The following is a 25,998-nucleotide window of genomic DNA, read 5'->3' as shown; positions in this document are numbered from 1 at the left end:
GGATCAGTCCGCGGTTGGGAAAGCGCGATCCAGAGAGAGTTGATCTGGGATGACGGTTAAAGATGTGCAAAGACAAAATAATGCTTAAAAAAATACTTCTTAACACGCTGACATTGTAAGCTCTTTTTGGGATACTACTAACGCTTCCTGAATTTGAAAATAACGTAAACTGGAATCAGGAATCCGGCTGTTGGAAGTTATGGATCCACACAGCTGATCTGAGATCAGGTAGCTAAGAGGAATCCATCCAGAGCTGATCTGGGGTCAGAAGGAGATTGAGGGCTGGGTTGGGTTGGACATATTCAGCTGGTAAAAGTTTCGTGCGCTTTTCTCTGGGCGTAATTTGGACAGTGCGTACGGGGAGCGCTAATTAATCATCGAAAAACATTCGTAATGTTTGACTAAACGCTTAAAGCAACTACAAGTTCGCTAAATGCAAACTAATCGCCTGTGTTGTGTTTATGTTTTCGGACTGTAGCCATGATGACTCCAAACTAGCTATCGGGCTAAACGCTCCGAAATGGACTCGGGTCTGAGTGTCATTGCGAATCTAGATCCAGATTTCAGGATGAAGCCGAAGTCTAATCGGTCCAGAATCGATTCGGATTAACGATGCTCTCTAGAAAGAAGAGTAAAAACGAAGCGTCAAAGCCAGCAGAAGTTCAGGGCAAATATGTGAAGAAAGAAACGTCCCCTCTTCTGAGAAGTGAGTAACTTAAATCAATCTGCCTAACGAAACCCGCTAAATAGAAAATGAATCATTAAATAATCTGCATTTTTATATAATGTAGTCATTCGGCGCATTTCGGAGTGTAAAACTTTTGAAAATGAAACCTAATTTAAGTGTCTGTATGTGTGATTAAATGTCAAGGCGTTCGAATACAAGTCAATCTTCGTGACTTTAATTGTTATTTAAACAACTGACTGAAACAATATTTACAGTCACATATTTGCAGCCTAACAGACGCCTGTTACAACCCTGTGAATACTTTTTGCATTTTTGAAAGATAATGTGCCATATGCTTATTTAATACTGAAATTTAAGTGTCATTTACACTGCAGTCAAAAGTTTTTGAACAGTAAGACTTTTAATGTTTTTTTTAATAAGTCTCTTCTGCTCACCAAGCATGCATTTATTTGATCAGTATACATTTTGAAATGTTTTTACCCTTTAAAATAACTGTTTTCTATTTGAATATATTTTAAAATGTAATTTATTCCTGTGATTTCAAAGCTGATTTTTTGCATCATTACTCCAGTCACATTATCCTTCAGAAATCATTCTAATATTCTCATTTGCTGCTCAAAAACATATATTATTATGTTGAAACTAGCTGAATAGATATTTTTCAGGTTTATTTGATGAATAGAAAGAACATTCTAAGACTTTTGTAACTATAAAAGTAATTATAAATGTCTTTATCATCACTTTTGACCAATTAAAAGCATATTGCTAAATTGAAGTATTAATTTCTATAATTTCTTTCCCCCAAAAAAATATATGACTCCAAGCTTTTGAATGGTATAGTGCATTATGTTACAAAAGCTTGTTATTTCAGATAAGTACTGATCTTTGGATCTTTCTATTCATCAAAGAATCTTGAAAAAAAATATTATTGTCATAGACAATAATATTCTACTTGTATTGGAAAAAAAAAATATGTAGAAATCCAATTATTTTTCATTTTTATTTTTTGTAAGAAAAAACTAGCTCTGGGCAATGATTAATCGCGATTAATCGCAATTAATCACATCCAAAATAAAAGTTTTTGTGTACATAATATATGTGTGTGTACTGTAAATATTTATTAAATACACACACATGCATGTATATATTTAAGAAAAATGTTATGTTTGTATATTAAATAAATTTATATATAATATAAATTATATGAATACAAATATACACATGTAAATACATGTAAACTACTTTTAAAATATATACTGTATGTGTGTGTTTATATATATATATATATATAATAAACATACACAGTACACACACATATATTATATAAACAAAAACGTTTTGGATGCAATTAATCGCGATTAATCGTTTGAACAGCACTAGAAAAAATATTTACACATTTAAACTGTGGCTCTTGGGACATGGAAAAATAGCTTTAATATGTAACTTTGAATGTGTAATATTCTTTTTATGTTAGAAACATTTATTCTTAACAACCATTCTTAAAAAGCAGAGAATTATTAGTAATTACTGAGTAGTATAATTAGTAGTAATTATCAATTTTGCTGTTCTGGAGCAACTTTGTTTTGCATCACTGTCGCTCTTTTCTGGATAATTGAATGTAGAATTTTAAGCATTCTTTACAAAATAAATATTGCAGACTATGTTTTAATACACTTACCCCAGCCTCTCTCATGGTTTCTTCCAGATTTGATGCCCTCTTTTATCCGGCATCCGACATTTCTTCGCCGTGAGCCCCCGTTAGTGGAGCCGGTTCCGGCCGGAGTGTCTGGTGCAGGTCCGTATTCCTCTGCATCTGTTGGGGATGTTAGCGGCCCCAAGAGTTTCCTGCGTAATGCCCCTCCACGCACCCCTCTTGAGGTGTCACGCAGGGAGAGCCATCGCCTGTCTGCCCCGCCACACCTTCATCGCGATTATTCTCCTTCCTCACCATCTTACATGAGCGATGCTAGTTCGGTAACGGAGAATGGAGACAGCGGCCCTTATTACTACCCTCCAGAGCCGTACTACAATAACCAACCCAGACGAGCACGCAGACCAGACCACTTTAATGAGAACTACAGGTACTATGAGCACAATGAACTCAACTACCCACGAAACCCAGGACAGTCCCAGACACCCCAGCCACACAGTCGCCCACCCCCAGGTGAGCAGCACATCATCTGGCATACAATAACACACAGCATGCAGAGACTCACATGCATTATAAAAGACTCCTCATGAAATAACAAACATGACTGTCACTCTGTTCTATAAATACACTGCTGTAATCCATCTCTATATATGAGACCATATGCTGTTGACTATATGAGACTGTTTAGTCTCCTCTGTCTAAATCAGGTAAGTCAAAAGTTTTTGATTATAATTTTTAACATATAATATTTATATAATATTTTAACATATAATTTTTAATGTTTTTTAATGAAGTCTCTTCTGCTCACCAAGCCTGCATTTATTTGATCCAAAGCACAGCAAAACAGTACAATTTTAAAATAACTGTTTTTTGTTTTAAATATATTTAAAAATGTAATTTATTCCTGTGATCAAAGGTACATTTTTAGTATCATTACTCCTCTTCAGTGTCATGATCCTTTAGAAATCATTCTTATATAATGATTTGGTGTTCAAGAAACATTTTTATTATTATCAATGTTTAAAATAGTTGAGTACATTTTCTTTTCAGGAGCCTTTGATGAATAGATCCAAAGATCAGCATTATATAAGGGTCATGTGACTGGAGTAATGATGCTAAACATTCAGCTTTGAAATAACAGGAGTAAATTACATTTTAAAACATATTAAAATAGAAAACAGTCATATTAAATAGTAAAAATGTTTCCAAATTTCACTGTTTTGCTGTACTCTGGATCAAATAAATGCAGCCTTGGTGAGCTGAAGAGATTTTAAAAAATATAAGATTTCCTAAATTTATATTCTTAAAATTCTACAATTCGTAAAATTCAGTCAAACTTTTGACTGGTACTGTATATATATTACATTTTTGTAATGTAATTATTTATTAGCTTTATATAAATGCATGAAAGCCTTGCAGTTTCACCATGAACAGCGGTTAGCTTAAGTTGTGTTCAACAGTGTTTAGTACAAGATGCGAGTGAAAATTAGTGCTTTGTTAGACTTCCAAAAAGGGCAAATCATGGAAGCCAGTTTAACAGGAGCGTCTGTAACCTTCATAGTCCAGTTGTTTGTTGTTTAAATAACAACAGTCTTTATGATTATGATTGCATCCACAAAGCATGGCAAGACTTTATTAGCAAAGTAGAATAATGGGCCAAAACTGAAAGTGAATGATTGGGACGTGTCCAAACAACACAGAACTACTGCAGCAAAGTGACAGCAAACTAAAATATATTCACCTTTAAATACCTTGTTTCCACAAAAACTGACCATAGAGAACTTTACAAAGCCAATATCCATGAAAGAACTGCAACTGATAAAACCTTAACCACATACACCAATGCCAAAATCTGAAATGATAGTGTCATGATCATAAAATTATTGCTTTTAGAGCCCCAGGTTAAACTTCAACCATCTCAATCACCTAACTTGAATATTATCATATTGTTGGCAGTTTTGGAGAGTAAGAAGCTTATTCCCTTCTCCAGCATTTCTGAAGTAATTAGCAGATGTTCTGGAGACCATTCAAAAGTTATATGAATCTATTCTAAAAAGGTTGAAAGCTGTATTAAAGGCAGATGGTGGTAAAACGCATTAAAATAAAGAAATACTGCTGTTTCCCATGTTATTTTGTCTAACCCCTCTATGTAAATAGACACTTTATGGATGAGAGATTCATTTTCCTTGAATACAGCTTAACCAGCAATGATGAGTGACATGACATTTTGCTGGTTTCTATTTTTGTAGTGGTACGAAATGTCGTTGGTTGTAAATCTTGCGTTGCATAATTAATAAATAGTAAACATCAGATATGTTCAGATTGGCTCTCTAGTGTGACTGATTGCTTGTGTTGAGGACAGACGAATTATATGATGTTAAAACTTGATATCCGCTAATAATGTACCAGTCAAAAGTTTTTGAACAGTAAGATTTTTATAGGTTTTTTTTTTTTTTTTTTTTTTTTAAGAATTCTTTTCTGCTCACCAAGCATGCATTTATTTGATCCAAAATACAGCAAAAACAGTAATATTGTGAAAAATATTTTCTATTTCAAATAATTGTTTTCTACTTGAAAATATTTTAAAATGTAACTTGTTTCTGTCTCCAGTCTTCAGTGTCACATGATCCTTTGGAAATCATTCTAATATGCTGATTTGCTGTTCACAAAATATTTTTATTATAATTATATCAGCATTTAAAACAGTTGAATACATTTCTTTGATGAATAGAAAAAATCAAAGATCAGAATTTATTTAAAATAAAAAGCTTTGGACCAAATAAATGCAGGCTTGGTGAGCAGAAGAGACTTCTTTAAAAATCATTGAAAAACTTACTGTGCAAAAACTTTTGACTAGTAGTGTCTGCTTTGATGCATATGTCTCTTCCTGTAGTTTTGCTGACTGGATTAAATGAAGAATTAGCAATTGCATTGAAAGACTGCTTTGCGTGAATGTGGTTGGGTTGAATGAATGACAGAATTGTATATTAATAATGTCTCCTATAATATGCAGATGAATTTTTCTTGGTTACTTCATTTGAACTTCATGTTCTCAGATTGTTCTCAGAAATTTGATACAGTGGCCTCAAAGTATTTGCACACATAAACCAGACTTAAAAAAAACTGTAAAAAATGTACACAAATAAAAAAATTCATGCATTTTTAAGTCTAGTATAAGTGTAAAATAAATACTTTTTGGGGCCAGTGTATATTTATGGGTGTATTGAGCTGGAGAATAAATGTGAAACTGTGCACTGACGTCATCACACATTCCAGCTCTGACTCCTTTTCACACACACAAACACAAAGTTCCCTCACAAACATATGCTCATGATTAGAGCTATGTGATATAGCTAAAATTATACATATATTATATATAGATATGATTTGGTGTTCAAGGAAAGATTCTTAAAGGGATAGTTCAACCAAAAATTAATTTTCTGTCATTAATTACTCACCCTCATGTTGTTCCAACCTGTAAGACCTTTGTTCGTCTTCGGAACACAAATTAACATATTTTTAATGAAATCCAAGAGCTTTCTGAGTAATTAGTGGCAGATTTTTTTTTTATTTTTGGGTAAACTATCCCTTTAAAGGAGAACTCCACTTCCAGAACAACAATTCACAAATAATTTACTCACCCCCTTGTCATCCACGATGTTCATGTCTTTGTCTTCAGTCGTGAAGAAATTGTTTTTTGAGGAAAACATTTCTGCATTTTTCTCCATATAATGGACTTCATTGGTGCCCTGATTTTGAACTTCCAAAATGTAGTTTAAATGCTGCTTCAAAGGGCTCTAAATGATCCCAGCTGAGGAAGAAGGGTCTTATCTAGTGAAACGATCGATCATTTTTTTCAGAAAATAATCATTTGCATACTTTTTAAGCACAAAAGCTTGTGTAGCACAGGCTCTGGGATGCGTGTTTACGTACTATTGAATCACGTCGAAAGGTCATTTGGAACAGGCGGAACTACAGACCCAGTGTTTACAAAGCGAACGTGCAAAGACTAAGAAAGTAAGTCAAACGCTGTTTACGAACAAAAAAGTACAACAATGTCGGACGATTCTGAAGTTGTAGGAGAAAATAACATGGAGTTTTTCAACATACTCTACCTTTTTGAGCTGGAGTACACAGACGATGAACTTGTGGTGATTCGAAGACGTGATTCGTAGTAGTGATGGGAAGTTCGGATCATTTTAGCGACTCTGACCTTTGAGTCTCGTTCAGCAAAATGAACAAATCTTTTTTCGAGTCATTTCTTTCATTTTAGCAAAATCAGCATCACGTGACAGCCCCATAAGATGAACAAACAAAGAACCCGAAGACTCAACAGGTGAACTAATTCCAGTACAGAACCTAATAGGATGTTGCGCATGCACGACTGAACGAATCACTCCCCCGAAACGACTCGTTCTTCCCGAGTCACAAATCATTCAAGAACAACCCGTGGACGCGCATCCGAGAGCCTGTGCTACACAAGCTTTTGTGCTTAAAAAGTATACAAATTTTTATTTTTCGAATACAACGATCGTTTCACTAGATAAGACCCTTCTTCCTCGGCTGGGATCATTTAGAGCCCTTTGAAGCTGCATTTAAACTACATTTTGGAAGTTCAAAATCGGGGCACCAATGAAGTCCATTATATGCAGAAAAATCCTGAAATGCTTTCCTCAGAAACCATAACTTCTTTACGACTGAAGACAGAAAGACATGAACATCATGGATGACAAGGGGGTGAGTAAATTATTTGTAAATTGTTGTTCTCCTTTAAGAATATTATTATGTTGAAAACAGTTGTGCTGCTTAATATTTCTGTGGAAGCCATGATACTTTTTTCAGTCAACATTTTTTTCAATGATGCATACAACAGATTCAAAAAATGCCAACGGCATTTTGCTACTTAAGTATAAATAAAAGATAAGATATTTACAGTGTTGCTCAGTTTTATTTTGCCAGCCCTGCTCAGTGCACGATTTTCTCCTGTACAAACCTTTGCTCAATATACACACACTTTGTGGGCTGTCACTCTTATGTAGAATTTCTCATTGTGTGTGTGAATGACAGAAATGTGGATTTTTCTTGGTTGCCCTTTTCTTCACCCTACACTGATGTGTTTTTCCTTGTGCTGAACTTTTCATGGTCTTCTGGGGGGTTTTTGCTTTATATTTGACCCTGCAGCTGTGACTTGTTGTTTTCTCCCTCATCTCTCTTTGATTTCACCCTATCTCCTTTGTGTTTAAATTGAAAATAACTACAAAATCTCATTCTAATACACACAGAAACATACAGATTTGTAAGACTTCCACGTGTCTGTGTTTTTCTAGCAATTGGCCGCGTACCAGCAAAGTCTGTGGGTAATCTGACGACCGTGAGCGGGGACGAGGTGGCTCTTCCTCCAGGCTGGACTGTTGATTGGACGATTCGAGGCAGGAAGTATTACATCGATCACAACACAAACACCACTCACTGGAGCCACCCGCTAGAGAGGGAGGGGCTTCCACCAGGCTGGGAGAGGGTGGAGTCAGCTGAGTTTGGAGTGTATTATGTCGACCACATCAACAAACGTGCCCAGTACAGACACCCCTGCGCGCCCAGGTGAGTGTTGAGACGTGTTAGAGACTGTTTGGTGTTATTTTGTATCTCAAATACACATGCCATCTCTTCTCTCGCTCTCAGCGTGCCACGTTATGACCAGCCCCCTCCCCCGCCGGTTACCTATCAGCCCCGCCCACCAGAACGCAACCAGCCCGTACTGGTACCGGCAAACCCGTATCACACAGCCGAGATCCCAGACTGGCTGCAGGTGTATGCCAGAGCACCGCTAAAGTAAGTTTCACATGGACTCATCATCACAGACTGTCAAACTTTAAAGGGTGGCAGAAAACCATCACATACGCTCCAGTCTGCATCACAGATGGGCGCTTCAGTGTAGACAGCTTCTTTAATTGTCATGGAGTGCTTTCATTTTGATGCATCATCCCACACCGCATGTGTTCAGTGCTGGCATGATGTAACTGTAGATTGTTTACGGTTGCCGAGCAGTGTTGCAACCTGAAGCATTAATGTAGATTTCAGCTGATGTCCAGTCACAGGTGTGCAGCTGTGTATATGAGCTATTTTTAGGGGGCGGCTTAAAAGTAACTCTTCCAGTTATATATTTATAACGTGTTAGTGTTTTGAGTTTTATATTTAACTGACTTGTTACATAATATGCAGTCTTGTTTTAATATTATTTATACTATACTTTTGTTATTCTATATTGTTATAGTATTCATTTGTATTTTTAATTTGACTTTCTTTTATATTTTCCCGTTTTCATTTTAGTTGTAATAATTTTATGTGCTTTTGTGATCTTTTTTTCATGTTTCTATGTAACTTTCATTTGTTTAAGTGTAAGTTTTTCATCTGATATTTGCATTTTATTTCAGCTAACAGAAACCATAATGTGCTGTGTTTTTATATTTTTAGTATGCAGTGTTATTTTTGTATAGTGTTAGTCTTTTGATTTATCAGTTATTTTTATATTTTCAGTTTTAATTTTAGGTTTCGTAATTTTGTGCTTTTGTGATGTTTTTATTTATTTTTTTCATATTTCTGTTTAGCTTTCATTTACCTTTGTTCAAATTTTTAATCTTAAATTTTTTTATTTCAGTTGTATTTCAGTTAACTAAAACCAAAATATGCAGTGTTTCTGTTTGGTTTTTAGTTAACTGTGCTTTTGTGATCTTTTTTTTTTTTTTTTTTTTTTTTTTTTGTATATCTGTTTAGCTTTCATTTACATTTGTTTACTTTTTTCATCTGATTTTTTTTTTTTTCTTTCAGCTGTATTTATTACATGCAGTGTTATTTTAGTATAATTACTTTTATTGTTATATATTATTGTAGTATTTATTAGTATTTTTTGAATTGGCTTTTATTTTTATATTTTCAATTTTAATTTTAGTAATTCTGTGCTTTTGATATTTTTTTTTTTTGTTTTTTTTTTGTATTTCTATGTAGCTTTCATTTACATTTAAGCTTAAGTTTTTCATCTGATATTTATATTTTATTTCAACAGAAACCATCATATGCTGTGTTATTTTAGTATTATTTATACTATACTTTTTTAATATATTATGATAGTATTTTAGTATTTTTTGAATTGGCTTTTATTTGTATAATTTCTGTTTTAATTTTAGTTAATTTTATGTGTTTTTGTGTTTTTTATTTATTTATTTTTATACATATATATATATATATATATATATATATATATATATATATATATTTTTATCTTTCATTTACATTGTAAATTTTTTTTGTATTTCAGCTGTATTTATACTGGTATTTATACTAGTATTAATTTAGTATTATTTAAACTATACTTTATGATATATTATAATAGTATTTATTAGTATTTTTTTAATTGGCTTTTATTTTTATATTTTCATTTTTTAATTTTTAATTTTAGTTTTAGTAATTATGTTTTTGTGATTTTAGTTTTTTTCGTATTTCTATTTAGCTTTCATTTGTTACTTTTTTTATTTTCTATCTTTTTTTTTTTTTTTTTTTTTTTTTTTTTTTTATTTCAGCTGTTTCAGTTAACAAAAGCCATAATATGCAGTCTTATATAAGTACTATTTATACTATACTTTTGTTATATATTATTGTAGTATTTATTAGTATTTTTTTAAAAATGGCTTTATTTTTATATTTTCAATTGTAATTTTTAGTAATTTTATGTGCTTTTGTGATTTTTTTTTTTTTTTTTTTTTTTTTAGCTTTCATTTACGTTTAAGTTTAGGTTTTTCATCTGATATTTATTTTACTTCCGCTGTATTTTTTCCCCATTTCATTAAGCAGCCAAAGAAGCTGCCAAAGTGGACCCTGAAAATGTTCATTGATAAAAGACAAAACCGCTGCTAAAAAGGCTGGTTTAAGCTGGTCTCCCAGCCTGACCAGGCTAGTTTTAGCTCATTTTGATTTAGCTCATTTTAAAACCCATCTAAAGCCAGACAAGAGACTAGTGCTGGGAGACCAGCAAACCAGTTTAGGCTAGATTATGATATTTTTTAGTAGGAACATCAGCCAGAAGATTTCTTGCTTCTTTTTTTCTTTTTCTTTTTTTTTCTTTTTTTGTGTTTTGTTTTTTTAAATTGGCTAGTTACTGGAAGCCATCAGAGGCTGAAATGATAAAGTCTAATGATGGAATCTAAGGCCAAAGCCATTAACCTTCAGTCATAATAGTGTGTATTTGTGCTTTGTCTCAGGTATGACCACATCCTGAAGTGGGAACTTTTCCAGTTGATGGATCTGGACACGTATCAGGGGATGCTGAAGCTGCTCTTCATGAAGGAGCTGGAGTGCATCGTTAAATCCTATGAAGCATATCGCCAAGCGCTGCTCACCGAACTCGACACGCGCAAACAGCGGCAGCAGTGGTATGCCCAACAGCCAGCCAAAAACTTTCCTCCCAACATGTGACTCGTGTGAGACACCCCAGCATTATCAGTGCCTTAGCTGCTGATGCAGACTCTCATTTACTCCCTTAAACAGCTCCAAATATAAGCCCAAAGAGAGACACTGTTGGGAACTTTACACTATTACTTCTATATAGCTTATCAGCCATTATACGGCTGTGTGTGTTCTGAGTCTATGCTTGGTTTTGACTGTGTTTGAATGTGTTTGCACATGTTGAAAGTGTGTGTTTCTTTGTGCATGTCAAGACTGTCAGGACTCACTTCTGCATTGTCATTTTGGACAATCACAGCTATCAGTTATCAATGTTTTATTGTTTAATCAGACTCTATTTTCAATTACAATTTTGCTTTTAGGGGGAATCTCTTTAAGAAACTCATCCAGGTCACATCTCACCTCAGAAATTTAAAAAAAGGAATTTATAGTTTGCATAAAGAAAATGAAGCTTGTTTAAGGGTTATTTAAATCAGGACAAATGAACGGTTTTACATCAGATATGATCATGACGTGTACTTAAATAATAAAAGTTGCTAGTTTTTGCATACAGTAATGAGAGGGGTTTCTGCATTAATTATGTTGATTTTAAAAATAATGCAGTAATCTTCATGGTGCTTAATTTTCTTCAAGTAAAATATATATTCTTGTTTTTTGGGTGGGTGAAATTTGACTTGGACATTTCTGTGAGGTTCGTCCTTTAAGGTTTGGGTGGATTCCTTTTTTAAGGAATTTGCTTTTTATATTTAAAGATGAAACTTTCAGGCAGAGTCGTCACTTTGAATGAAGTGATTGAGCCTACGGCATTTATTTTTTTCAGGAGGTTATTGCCTGTATTTTTCAGTTATTATGTCTGTTTGTAAAATCTATTTTGAGCATCAACACTAAATAAACCAGGACCTTGTATTGTTTGTGTGTCTGTATGAGATGTTCATTACGTTTGTCTTCCCAATTAAAGTTGAAAATGCTTTACTTTATAGTTCTTTTTTACCATTATGCATATTAACCATTGTTTATACTTCATACTAGACTAAAGTAGAGCAGAACATTTAAGTATATTTATTTTAATTCTTCAATATTTCAAATCATTATTCAACATTTTGGAAATAAAGTGCTACATTTGAAAAGCCCATCTTTGGTAGCATCACAAAGGTATCACCTGGGGGCTCAATTCATGAATTCCATGGATTTCTTCCTACATTTGAGGAAAGATCTGGATTTATAAAGGCAAAAACTGACATGAAAAATTCAGCATGCAAACTTTTTGCACTTATACACTCATAATTTTCTTTTGTTAACTCATATCAGGCTAAAATGAGTTCAGCTAATGCTTGGGATCGACTATGGGTTTCCATAATACCAGGGGCCTCATTTATGTAGCTGTATGTAGAATAATTGCAACAAAAATAGCATGAAAATAGTACCTAAATGCATACTTCAAGATGGAATCAAGTCCATCAACGGAATGCCCACAAATATGCCTTAATGGTTTAGAAGGAGGCCCCCCGGTCTTTATAGCTGTACATAGCCAGATATGATCTAATGAAACTACATTTTTGAGTTTTTCTTAGGATTCACGGTTTATCACATTTTTTTTCTTGACTGCGCCTATATGAAACAGTTGCAGAACCCCTATATTTTAATCACGACATGTTACATAAAGCACAAGCAGTTTTTTGATGTAAATTAGATTGTATAATTTTAAAATTGAAAGCAAAAACAGAACAGTCTGATCTTAGCTTTGTGAAATTATAATACATAAAACATCTCCACAAAAATCAGACCATGTCAAAATCAGCCCTTTCAGAGGGAGCCATTCTGTTGCATGTTCCTTTAAATGCTAATGAGCTCTTTTCACCCCGCCCCTCTCTTCTGTGGGGTGATGAGCTGGTCTGTTTACTTTAGCACGTTTAGCCCTTGATGGGATCGATTTCAAACTTTGGAATCGATTCTCGATTCCCAACGCCTCGGAATCGATTCTTTTTGGAATTAACTCCCAGCCCTAGTGGACATAATAGTTGCCATAGTGGGACTTTTCAGGGCGGGTCTAAGGTAAGTCGGTCTTGTCAATCAACTATCGTGGGAGCGGCCTTTGTCGGTGTGAGGTCACACAGACAAGCTGAAAATGGCTTGATTTGTAAAAGGGGATATTTCTTATAAATATTACAAAAATACCACTGAGTGGATTTTTATTATAATAGGGTCGTTGTGTACACACACTGCCAACACACATTTATGTTCAAACAACATGTAAAAGTGAGTTTTGCATCCAATGACCCCTTTATATACTACATTAATACCCATTTTACAGAGGTAAGATGAAAAAAAAAATCCATCTGAACTTTTCTGAACTGACGCAGTTCCTCTGAGATACTTTCATATAAACCCCACCAGTGTTGCCAAGTCCACGGAATTGTGCTACTTTAACACCGTTGCCACGGGTTGTTTTTCATGTCCTACCCAATAACGTGATATTTAGCCCCTGGAATGCTAATTTTTAACCAGGGAATTCCCCCAAAAAAACATGCATTGTACCCCTCTGAATGCCATTTTTACCGGGGGACCCCTGTTGAAACTGTTGGGCTACTTTTGAGTAGCCACTGGGTAGGTTTTGTTGTGAAAACCTGGCAACCCTGATTCAGTATTTAGAATTTTCTTCCATGAGTTGGCTCTGTCTGCTAACTGTTACAGTATTTTCTATTTTCTCCTCTTTACACTTTAGGGGTAGGGTTAGGGTAAGGGGATAGAAAATACAGTGTGGACAGTATACAAACCATTGCACCTATGGAGAGTCCCCACAAGGATAATAAACCAGACTGTGTGTGTGTATCTATGGTTATATCGCCCAGCGCTACACCTTTTTCTTTTCTCTAAGCCTATGGGTGAGACTTACGGTTCATTAGCTGCTATAGGGAAATAATGAGAAGAATCAAAATGTGCATTAAACCATAAAACTGTTTGCACTACAAACCAGTGTGCTCATAATTAAGGTAATACATTCAAATGATGCACACCAATGTGGAATATCAAGCAGCAAAACGAGCTGTTTTGTACAGATAAAAATAGCTGGACAGGGATGAGACTGGACGCCAGACCCATAAAATTTACAAATGGCCATGCCCACACTTACAGGAAGAAAAAGGTGGGTAAATGTCACATTTTCTTGGTGATTTTCTGTTATTGAAACACTTGCCAAATGGTGGCCCAGGAGCTTTACTGTGACTACCACTGAGTGGAGCAAATTTGCTGGTTCTCTCAGTGTTAGTATCATAGACAATGATACTCCCCCAAATATGATGGAATGGTAGGTGAAATCACTGTGACACATTGTTTAGCCCATGATAATGACTACAACTTGTGTTTTTAAACATGTAGTATTTTATTCCCTTATAAATAGCACTGAACTCAACATACGACATCCATTACAAAATAAGAACAGACTGCTTTCATGTGAGTGTCAGAGAGAGAAACAGTATTTACAGTGAGAAGATGGCAAAACGGTGAACTGTCAGAACTAATACTGTGATTTTCTAACGCAGGCGCAAGCAACACAGACTGAATCGTTTGAGACTTTGATTCTCCACACCGGCGTCCTTATCGTCTGACCACGGGCCTGAGCTGTAGGTGCAGGATGTTACTGTGGTGGGTGATTGTGGCGATATGTTCCTGTTGTAGCGTTGAACAGTCCCGCGTCTCTTTCTCTCTCTGACTGTACGCTCCACTGTCACTGTCCACAGTGCGTCTGTGACAAACCGTGTGGGGTCAGTTTTGTTTCTTGTCCTGCTCGGGCTGTTGGTCAGTCTGGTGTCCAGGGAAGGCGTGATTATACAACTGCCTGTGGTTTGCTGCTACACTGTACAGCTTATACAGAGCCTGAGAGAGACCAACAGGAAGATACATGTTAATGTGACATGCATGTAATGTAAAGTTTGTAAGATGTTGTGGCATTGTGTTTATGTCTAAATAGATGAGTAAGTGTGTTCAGGTGTGCGCAGGTACATTAACCACTTCTTACCTCATTTGTGCTTCCCTAAAACAAAGAAATGCGGAATACAGTTAACAAATTTGTAGTGAAAATGTGACCTGGTATATATGAACTTTCAATTCATCAAAGATTTTACAGTTTTATTCTCTTCTATTTTTTGTGTACATTTCAAGTAAACATTTTAATCCACAAACACATGGTGATCAAAAGATATATATAACATTTTTAACTATTTTCATTTATATGCTTGAAAAAAATTGTGTTTGTGTGTGTATATATAAATATATATATTCAATTGACTTAATCCTGATAAAAAGTTTAACAAATTTTTAAGTTTAAAAAAAGTTTAAACAAAAATAGTATTATGTAAATATTATATAAATATTTAAATATTAAATATATATTTATTATATAAACATTATTATTATTATTAACATTATTATTATACGCCATGCATATACATTACTATTCAAATATTTGGGGTCAGTAAGATTTTTTATTAAAGAAATGAATACTTTCATTTTGCAATGATGCACTGAAATTGATTGAAAAGTGACAGTAAATATATTTTCACACAGTAAATACTATTTTTTGTTACTGTTTGTTTTATTTATTTTTTCAACTTTCTAATCCTGAATCCTGAAAAAAAAGATTACTGTTAAAACAAAAATTTGAAATTGATTTAAAAGTGAAAGTAAATACAATTCGAATCGAAATACAAAGAATCCTGAAAAATTGTGTTACAGTTGAAACTAAAATTATTATTATTATTATTATTATATGCTGTACATATACACTACCATTAAAAAAAATTGTCAGTAAGATTTGGTCAGTAAGATTTTTTTTTTTATTAAAGAATTCAATATTTTTATTTAGCAAAGACACATTAAAATTGATTGAAAAGTGACAGTAAATATATTTAAATACAGTAAATACAACATGTTGTTGCCAGTTTGTTTATGTATTTATTTATTTATTTACTTATTTTTACTTTCCATTCATTGAAGAATCCTAATTTAAATGTTTGTTAATTCAAACATTTGGGGTCAGTAAGAGTTTTTACTTTTATTAAGCAATAACATTCAAATTGATTTAAAATGTGACAGTAAATACATTTAATCACAGTACATACAATTTTTTGTTGCAGTTTTTTATTTTGTATTTATTTATTTATTTATTTACTGTCCATTCATCAATGAATCTTGAAAGTAATTACTGTGGTTTAAACAAAAATTCTTCTTCTTAATCATCTTCTTCTTATATGCTGTGCATATACACTACAATTAAAAAATTTGGGGTCTTTTTTTAAAGGAAGAAATTAATACTCTTATTTAGCAATTGACACATTGAAATTGATTTAAAAGTGACAGTAAATATATTTAAATACAGCAAATACTATATGGTTTTTTTTTTTCGTTTTGAAACTTCCATTTGTCAAACAATCCTGTAAAAAAATTATTTCAGTTTAAACAAAAATATTAATTATTACTATTTTATGACCTAAACAAAAATATTAAGCAGCACAACTGATTTCAATATTGATAATAATATATAATGTTTCTTAAGCACCAAATCAGCTATTGAAACGATTACTGAAGGATCTAGAGTAACTGCTGAAATTCAAAATTTCTATAAATAAACTATATCTAAATATGTATTTAAAATTTTAGTTTTAAAAGTTTGTTAAAGTACAGTAAGTATTTATTTCCTCTTAAATCTTGTCTTTTACCTGATCCCACAGCGCTCCGGCCACCTGGTCAATGACGGCGCCCAGTTCTCTGTATTCTCCTGAGTAGCGGATGTACGCCCAGGTGCACAGAGTGATGAGCGCGAAGCCCAACACCATGTTGCAGATGCTCGCGATGATGTCAACACCCACAAACCCCGTGATCCCTGCGGCCACATACATCACAAAGATCACCACGAACAGTGTCGCGGGCGTTCGTGCCGCGTGGAAGATGTTCTTGGAGTCGTTGTGTTTGATGTACTGCACAAACAGCTCGTCGATCTCCGTCTCCAGCTGCAGCAGGTAACGCCGGCTGAACTCCTCCCCACCCATTTTCTTCACGCTGCGAAACAATGCCAATGCCTCCTCGCGGATGCCCAAGTGACGTGACTGCAGCTCACTCGGTGCGAGGAAAGGCCGATCTCCTCCGCTTACCTAGGGCAAAAGACACATTTGATGAAGAGGAGTTAAACTAATATGTGACCCTGGACCACACAACCAGTCTTAAGTAGCATGGGTATATTTGTAACAATAGCAAAAAATGCATTGTACGGGTCAAAATGATCGATTTTTCTTTTATGCCAAAAATCATTAGCATATTAAGTAAAGATCATATTCCATGAAGATATTTTGTAAAGTTCCGTTTAATTTTTGATTAGTAATATGCATTGCTAAGAACTTCATTTGAACAACTTGTAGGGCGATTTGCTCAATATTTAGATTTTTTTGCACCCTCAGATTCCAGATTTTTAAATAGTTGTATCTCTGCCAAATATGTCCTATCCTAACAAACCATATATCAATGGAAAGCTTATTTAATCAGCTTTCAGATGATGTATAAATCTAAATTTCAAAAAATTGACCCTTATGACTGATTTTGTGGTCAAAGGTCAGATATGAGAAATCAGTGGTTAGTATCACACTCACCTCCTCCATCTTCCTGTTGTATAGATCTTTAGCTGCAGCAACCGCAGCCAGATTATTTGCTTCTGCTGTGGCCTGTGGACGCAAACACACCCTAACACTGTCATACTGTACAATGCTAAATGCTCTTAGGTGTATTTACAGTACGTCAGGATGTGGATGTGGAATATGTGTGCTAAGGGTTAAAGGGATAGTTTACCCAGAAATGAAAATTCTGATACTCTTGTGATATTCTTGTGAATGTCTCGAAGACTGACACGGAAGAGAAGAAATTGTTGCGTAAAGTTGTTATCTTTATTTTCTTTGCACACAAAAAGTATTCTCATAGCTTCATAAAATTACAGTTGAACCACTGATGTCACATGGACTACTTTAACAATATCCTTACTGCCTTTCTGGGCCTTGAACTTAGTAATTGCATTTCTGTCTATGGAGGGTCAGAAATCTCTCTTATTTCATCAAAAATATTTTAATTTGTGTTCCAAAGATGAACGACTTGAAAGACTGAAAGGGTTAGGAACGACTAGAGGGTGAGTAATTAATGACAGAATTCAAATTTTTGGGCGAACTGTCCCTTTAAGAGGTCATACCTGTAACATGGATTTTGGATGTGGCAGCTCCTCTCCCTGGTAAATCTTGATATATGCCTAAAATCATAAACAGCTGCTCAGTTTACTTTAAGAATTCCACATATCAAGTTATACTGTAACAGTTATAAACTGCATAAAAAGTAGGGATGCATAACTGGTATAATACTGGGTGTTTTAAATTTACTGATATCAGTTGATATTGGATATTTAATTTTGTATGATCATTTCCTCTATTTTTAGATTTAGATTAACTTTGCCATCATCTAACAATAATAAATGTAATCTATGGTAAATTAATTTCATTTACTAAATAATATTTTATTACGGTATGCTACATATACACCATGCATAGTCTGTAAGATTTATAAAAGTCTCTTCTGCTCACTAAGACTACAATTATTTAATTAAAAATACAATAAAAACAGTAAAATTGTGAAATATTATTACAATTTAAAATAACTGTTTTCTATTTGATTAACTTTAAAAATGTAATTTATTCCTGTGATGGCAAAGCTGAATTTTCAGTAGTGATTGCTCCAGTCTTCAGTGTCACATGTTCCTTTAGAAATCGTTCAATATTTCTTATTACTATCAGTGATGACAGTAATAAGATTTTAGTTTTACATTTAATTCAGTCAGCTTGTTTTTGCAAATTTTTCAGGATTCTGAATAGAATGCTCAAAAGAACAGCATTTTTTAAAAATAATTTAATATACATACATCAGGGTCGGAAATTAATGAGGGCTTGTGGCAAAAACACCACCAAAATGAACAAAAATGCCCCATAGATTCAAGACAAGGGGCAAAAAATGCCCATGCATAATTAAACAATGTATTATGGGTGTCATGATTAAAATGAAATGTGAAAATTAATGTAAAGTGTCAATTCGTGGAATTACTTGCTTTAACGCACTGCTTTGTGCAGCGTTGAGCCTTGTAACCAATCAAATTAGTTTCTGCTGAACTCAGGAATACATTGGCCAATCAGAGGCGCTTAGATTAGTCAGCGCTGAAAAGTGTGCACACTCGCAAATTCCATCATCATAAACAACACAGTGCAGATATGATGTAAATAAAAGATTATTTTGCAGCTTCAGTGATTATAAACAGAAGTTTTTGCATAACTTACGCTAGACTAGACTAAGGTCATAAACCAACACGTTTTAAAGCCATAACGTGACGTGCCCAAAACGCAGACACAAAATGGAAAAGTATTTGTAATGTTTTCTATATTGATATTATTAAACATTATTACAATATAAAGAGTAATTATCTACAATAATGATTTTTGTCATAAAATTGTAGCCCTATGAGCTCCAGTGCTCTATTTTATTTTATTTTTTAAATTACATTAAAATAATGAAATTCTCATACTGCGCCGCTATTTATGAAAATATATTATTTTTAATATTGGTGCATTCTTAATAAAATGCTTTTTAGTTAATTCCCTAACAATACTATTACCTTGAAGTACTCCAGAAGTCCGCGGCAGGTGATTTTGCTTCCATTTATCTCTTTTACATCCAGGTTTTTGGGGCGTAGTAACCACGGAACAAGCACTTGCAGATTGTTGATAAATTCTTGATCGATCTCTGAAACACATGATTGAAAACAGGTGTTTTTGAACACTGTTTTTGCACTTCACAATGTAAGGATGCTAACATAGCTTCCGCATATTTGAGCTCAGCTACAGTCTACTGATTAGCGTGCATGTGTATACGTACCCCTCAATCTGCCGTCGAAGTGTGGGTTTGTGGCCACCTTGAGTCCCGGGTGTGGCATGAGGAAGCAGGAGATGTTGGTGAAGCAGGAATGAATGTGTTTCCTCACGTTTTGCAGCTCCTCATGTTGATTCTCTGAGATCTATACGTAAACACAGGATGTGGTCGTCCTGTTTAAATGATTTCAGTATTTTCATGTTAGCCCTTCCATATATTCTACTGACCTTTAATCTTTTCTCCAGAAATTTCATCCCTCCTTCCTGTCCATAGGGAAACTCATATGGAAAGCTCCAGTCCCGCACAAGAAAGATCATTGACTGAGTGAAATAACATATACCAGATGAGTAGTGATGGTTATTTAAAGTGAAAAAGCAATGAATGAAACTACAAGAAGCATACTGATTTTTACAATTAATAAAGGCCATAAGCAGAAGCATGAAATACCTGAAATGGTTTGAGGAATGTTTCTTCCATGGCCAGTCTGCCATATTCCGTAAAAAGCTATAAAGGTCAACAAAAACAAAAACAGCTTTTTTTAACGCAATCACATTTTTTATAGCTACTTTCAAAAAAATGCACCCTAAATAAATTTCCTTTCAAAATATTTATTAATTTCATACCAGTGGCTTTTCTGTTTAACATTCAGAAAATGATGGCTTACAGGCTTTGACAAGTTTTAAGCATAAACTAATATTTTATTCATATATTGTAATATTTTATTTGTTTATATTATCTTGTAATTACACAGCGCGTTTTGGTACACCCTGTTTTTATAGTGCTTCATTAATACATTTTTAATTAAATTGAATCTCATTAAACTGTCAATAAAAAGTCTAATAAGTAGTACATTTTTACAGCATTGCGGGTGGTAAAATGAATGCCTCTATACCTGCAGATGCTGAAGATCATCTTCCTGAACGTTCTGAGATATGTTATACACCTTGAAAAAGACAAGATGACATCAAGGTCCCATTGAGTTTCATTAAAAAATATGGTCCAGGTTTTTTGGGGGGATTTTTGTATGTAGTACCTGCATAGAGCTGATCATGGTACTGAGGGCGAACACAGTAGCTGAGTCACGGAGAGTGGACTGGCTGTCAAAGGTCCCCTGTGTGTCCATTAACAGCACTGCCACCTATAGGAAAAACAGCATAATGCATTTCTACCACACTAATGGTCCTCAGGAAATTTCCTCTCATGTTTAGTAAAGCTTTGTTTCATTTTCACATACAGGGCTGAGCTGCAGGCAAATAAATTAGATTATAGTCTTACTCAAGTCATGAGAATGAACTAACGTTCAGGGTCAGTACGTTTAATACTTTTGAACAATAGTATAGATCATTTTTTAGGTTTTTTAGGTAAGTAGGTTAGAGGGACTCTTACTTTGGTACCATCTGGTTTGTCCACCATGAAGACTTCACTCCAGATCTGAATGCCGGTGGTCTCTCGCTCTGAGCCTCCTCTCCATGAGAATCCCGTCAGCGGCTCTTCTGGATCCCCCAGCCACTTATCACTAGCCTAAATGCAAACATATTGCAGATTACACAAACAAAAAAACTGATAGTGATTTGCATTACATTAGTACATGCGTTTCTCACCTGGCTGTACATGTAACGCAGCATGAAGTCCATGAGGAAGGATTTGCCTTTGCGAAAAGCTCCTGCCACAGAGATGGCCACCACCTCTCTGTCTCTGACCTCTTCAGCCAGCAAGATCTTACTAAGCGCTGCCTCATCCAGCTCAAACGTGTGGTCATCCTTTACCACCAACACCTGCACCGGACGCGCACGTCCGTCTGTCTCCTCCTCCTCTGAGCTCCAGTCATACACGTTCTTATCCACGAAAGACCCTAAACACAGCCACATATATAGTTAAATGTTAGTCCTGCAGTTGCAATGGCTGTCATAGTTGTAACTGGTAACCATAGATATAACATCCGGCAAAAGCAAGCCACGGCCGATATACTGGTAATGCTCTTAAAGCTGCTGCTTTTATTGCAGTGCTCTATATGGATCATAATGTATGGGTTGTACTGATACCTCAAAACTACCAAAAAAAAGTGAAGTGTTATTTTAGTATTATTTATGTATTATAATATTTAATATTTTGAAAAGGTTTTTGAACAGCAAGATCTCTTCTGCTCATCAAGCCTGGGTTTATTTGATCCAAAATACAGCAAAAGCAGTAATATTGTGAAATATTTTTACTATTTAAAATATCTGCTTTCTATTTGAATATATTTTAAAATGTAATTTATTCCTGTGATCAAAGCTACATTTTCAGCATCATTACTCCAGTCTTCAGTGTCACATGATCCTTCTAAAAATCATTCTAATATGCTGATTTGCTGTTTAAGAAACATTTATTATTATTATTATCAATATTTAAAACAGTTGGATATTTTTTTCAGGATTCTTTAATGAATAGAAAGATACAAAGATCAGCTTTTTTAACATTATACACTATTATACCATTCAAAAGCTTGGAGTCAGTATAATTATTTCGGAAAGAAATTATAGAAATTAAAACTTTTATTTAACAAGGATGCTTTAAAGTGCTTTAAATCTTACAATAGATTTCTATTTCAGATAAATGCTGTTCTTGGAACTTTCTGTATATCAAAGAAACTCGAAATTATTCTACTCGGCTGTTTTTGACATAATAATAATGTTTTTTTTAAGCAGCAAATCAGAATATTAGAATGCTTTCTGAAGGATCATGTGACCGGAGTAAAAACTCAGCTTTGAAATCACAGGAATAAATTACATTTTAAAGTATATTCAAATAGAAAACAGTTATTTTAAATAGTTAAAATATCTAAAAAAAAAATCTGTTTTTGCTGTATTTTGGATCAAATAAATGCAGGCTTGGTGAGCAGAAGAGACTTCTTTAAAACAGTTAAAATCTTACTATATATATATATATAATTCGTATATTTATATTTTAGTTTTACATTTAATTCAGTCAGTTTGTATTTTTTCCAATTATTATTTGAATTTATAACAGTAATAACTCCGGTTGGGTGTGTGTGGGAGCACATTTTTGTGAATAATGGACCATTAATTCCACATTATGCTTAAGATAATCATCTGTTTTATATCAAATGAGGCCTAAAATCCAAAATAGAGACAAGAGATCATAACACAAATATTATGGAGGAGCATTTTAGTTGCATTTTAGACTCAAGATGGAATCTCTTTTTTCTCAATCTACCATTCTCCTGGGAGAATTGGTGGAGTCACGGTTTAGTAAGGCTTAATGCAGCAGACAATACTAATGGATCTTTAGTGACGATCTTGACCTTTGTCATTAAGGCCAGTGTGATGTGGTTCATAAACATGCTTTATTGGTTAAGAGGTCCTGAAATACATCTCAAACCTAATGTAAGCACAAAACTGGTGGTCAAGCATTATACCACCTGGTAGCCTAATGGTTAATGTGTTTTTAAGCATTATATGAGTATGTGAACAAGCCCTCTGATGCATTTGTCAGGCATTTCTTAAATGCAGTTGAACAGTAATGGATATTGACAAGGGAATGAGAACATTTCCAACATTTTCCACCAGGGCTAAAAGGACCTCAGTGAGTTATAAGGATGTGATGAAGATGTTCACAGCATTGCATTTACACTTCTGCCATTGCTAAGCACCAAAGCGACACCAATACTGTCCCAACACTGTAAATTATTTAGCCTACATTCAAATTACCCTGTAGAGCTCTCTATCTCTCCTCTTCTCTCTCTCTTCCTATCTATCATGTCATATTCACCTGGTCAGGCCTGTTTAGAGCAGCAAGCATCACTCGGCTACCGTGTAGCCTATATTATATAAACCAACATCTCCATACAGGCCTGTAGCAGATGTACAGAGCTCTGCTTGCTCTGCTTATGTGGGTCACTGGCATCAATGCACATCACTTCACACACAGTCAGATCACTTCAGATTTTAACCACTGCAATGAGGAAAAACTAAGACGTGTGATCTAATAAATTTATCTGAAACAGATCAATAACAGAGATGTATTATTAAAAAACAAAGCATATTATTGACTAGGACGTGTAAGAAATGGGTGGGTGCGTTTTACAAACGACCACGAATTTGTGTTTTCACAGACATTATAATAATGCAAATGTCACATTGTTTTTAAATATAGATGTTAGAGCTGTAAAATAGCTGTCATCACAAACACGCACAGATACTGGGCGGAACAGGGCTGTGGTCCCGAGCAAATCAGCTGATTTGGACAGGGGAAAAGCATTTTTTTTTGTTTGTTTGTTTTTATTTGTGTGTTCCTTAACATACAGACAGAGTGTCTATGTAACAGCATCTTCCTCATAATTTACAGAATCGCACAATAACCCGTCTTCTAAGCTGTCTCACGTCTGGATGGTTTATTGTGTTCAAAATGGACTTACCCCAGCTGTCTCTGTCCTTTTTGTCTCGGGCCATGTCGCACTGGGTGTTTTGTTAAGGATTCGGGTCGGTTCGGTTCTAAACAGCGATCATGAGACGAACGCGATGCTGGAAATCAGCTGCCAGTGATGGAGGCTCATTCTCATCTGAAACGAACGTGCAGCGCACCATTGGATCGCCTAGTGGCGCTGTGGGACGGTCGGGTGGTAAACATCTATAATGTAATAACTCAACTGTAATGGGCGGGGCTTGAGACCCTGGCGTTGTCTCTAATTGGTCGGGTACGCTTGGTCTAAATTACAGCTATCATATTTTAACTCTTTATTGTATTATGTCAGTTTAGTATATTTGTTGTTTTTTCAGTGTCATTATTTAAGGACTAAACTATTATCCAGACCTCTAATCAAGTTAAACATAATCACGTGGTACGTGTTAGTTTTCACAGCGCTGGAGAGTCAACACTAAATCCGTAGAACAATACATTTAACAATATATTTATTTATTTTTATTTTACGCGTTCATACACTACCAGTCAAAAGTTGTTTTTTTTTTTTTTTTTAAAGAATTCTCTTCTGCTCACCAAGCCTGTATTTGATTCAAAATACAGCAAGAGCAGTAATATTGTGAAATATTTTTACTATTTAAAATAACTGTTTTCTATTGAATATACTTTAAAATGTAATTTATTCATGTGAATAAAATCCCATTACTCCAGTCTTCATTGTTTCTTCACTGATTCTTCAGAATTGCTGTTTAAGAAACATTTATTATAAGTAGTAGTAGTAGTAGTAGTAGTATCAATATTTAAAACAAAAATAAAAACTTTATATAAAACCTTTTTTTTTTTCCAGGATTCTTTGATGAATAGAAAGATCCAGATCAGCATTTATACATATCATCATATAGTGTGTAATTATGCATCATTACACACTATACCATTCAGATGCTTGGAGTCAGTATCTTTTTTTTTCTTTCTTTTGAAAAATAAATTGTAGAAATTAATACTTTTATTTAACAAGGATGCTTTAAATTGATCAAAGTGGTGATAAAGATTTATAATGTTTCAAAAGATTTCTTTTTTAGATAAATGCTTTTCTTCTGAACTTTCTGTTCATCAAAGAAACCTGAAAAAATCTACTCAGCTGTTTTCAACATACTACTAATAAAAATAAATGTTTTTTTTTTTAGCAGCAAATCAGAATATTAGAATAATTTCTGAAGGATCATGTGACTGGAGTAATGATGGTAATTTCTAATTTTTAATTTTTTTTTTTTTTTTTTTTTACATATATTCAAATAGAAAAACTATTATTTTAAATAGTAAAAATATTTAAAAATTCCACTATTTTTGCTGTACTTTGGATCAAATGCAGGCTTTAAAAACATTAAAAATCTTACTGTTTAAAAACTTTTGACTGCTAGTGTATGTCTCCAAAAAGACATTTATTTATAACACTAATTTTCTGTTTATTTAACAGTGTCTTTTCTTTATTATATCTCACTGTCCTCACCTAGACGGCGAATTTGCAAATAACTGTAAAACATGACGTTCATTCAGAAGTGTATGTAATAATCATTAGAAATAATAATATTCATAAGCTTGATAACAATGTGGATCTGAGTATATCCGTCAGATGGCGCTACGTGTACACTATATAAAAAGAAAATAAAAAAAAGAAAGAAAAATAAAGAAAAGCAAATAAGAGTTAAAGCACTAAGGGCCTTAACTCGTCTTTTACTGAAAGACAGTTTTTTTCTAGTTTTCATGCACTATAAATCATAAGCAATAAGTTAAGACTTAACATTTAAAACAATAAAAGAAAAAGAGGAAAAGATATAAACATCTT

At 34.1% G+C, this 25,998-nt stretch overlaps 2 protein-coding genes across 2 annotated transcripts; one reads left to right on the top strand and one right to left on the bottom strand.

Moving 5' to 3' along the window:
- Positions 1-259: 259 nt before the first annotated feature.
- sav1 (salvador family WW domain containing protein 1) lies at positions 260-11,765 on the top strand. The gene is made up of 5 exons (XM_051126693.1): positions 260-706; positions 2,394-2,852; positions 7,667-7,937; positions 8,019-8,168; positions 10,592-11,765. The coding sequence occupies exons 1-5, from the start codon at positions 613-615 to the stop codon at positions 10,803-10,805; spliced, it is 1,188 nt and encodes a 395-aa protein (XP_050982650.1). The 5' UTR covers positions 260-612; the 3' UTR covers positions 10,806-11,765.
- A 2,378-nt stretch (positions 11,766-14,143) lies between these two features.
- atl1 (atlastin GTPase 1) lies at positions 14,144-24,346 on the bottom strand. Its single transcript, XM_051126832.1, has 14 exons — positions 24,154-24,346; positions 21,338-21,588; positions 21,123-21,257; positions 20,770-20,874; positions 20,629-20,679; positions 20,184-20,240; positions 19,964-20,056; positions 19,743-19,881; positions 19,483-19,610; positions 18,019-18,075; positions 17,432-17,503; positions 16,508-16,939; positions 14,809-14,823; positions 14,144-14,666 (listed from the first exon to the last, which is right to left on the bottom strand). Exons 1-14 carry the CDS (start codon positions 24,185-24,187, stop codon positions 14,556-14,558), a joined length of 1,680 nt encoding a protein of 559 aa, XP_050982789.1. The 5' UTR covers positions 24,188-24,346; the 3' UTR covers positions 14,144-14,555.
- Between the last annotated feature and the right edge of the window lie 1,652 nt (positions 24,347-25,998).

This window comes from Labeo rohita, chromosome 13 (genome assembly GCF_022985175.1).
Source record: "Labeo rohita strain BAU-BD-2019 chromosome 13, IGBB_LRoh.1.0, whole genome shotgun sequence".
Classification (NCBI taxonomy): Eukaryota; Metazoa; Chordata; class Actinopteri; order Cypriniformes; family Cyprinidae; genus Labeo; species Labeo rohita.
Note: the sequence above shows the minus strand (reverse complement) of the source record. Positions and strands in the feature narration are given on the sequence as shown.

Coding starts and splice junctions, on each gene's coding strand:
- sav1 (XM_051126693.1), top strand. CDS start 613: ATGCTCTCTAGAAAGAAGAGTAAAAACGAAGCGTCAAAGCCAGCAGAA. Junction 707..2,393: donor AACGTCCCCTCTTCTGAGAA/GTGAGTAACTTA, acceptor GGTTTCTTCCAG/ATTTGATGCCCTCTTTTATC. Junction 8,169..10,591: donor TATGCCAGAGCACCGCTAAA/GTAAGTTTCACA, acceptor GCTTTGTCTCAG/GTATGACCACATCCTGAAGT.
- atl1 (XM_051126832.1), bottom strand. CDS start 24,187: ATGGCCCGAGACAAAAAGGACAGAGACAGCTGGG. Junction 21,258..21,337: donor TGCGTTACATGTACAGCCAG/GTGAGAAACGCA, acceptor GTTTGCATTTAG/GCTAGTGATAAGTGGCTGGG. Junction 19,611..19,742: donor CTTCGACGGCAGATTGAGGG/GTACGTATACAC, acceptor CATGTGTTTCAG/AGATCGATCAAGAATTTATC.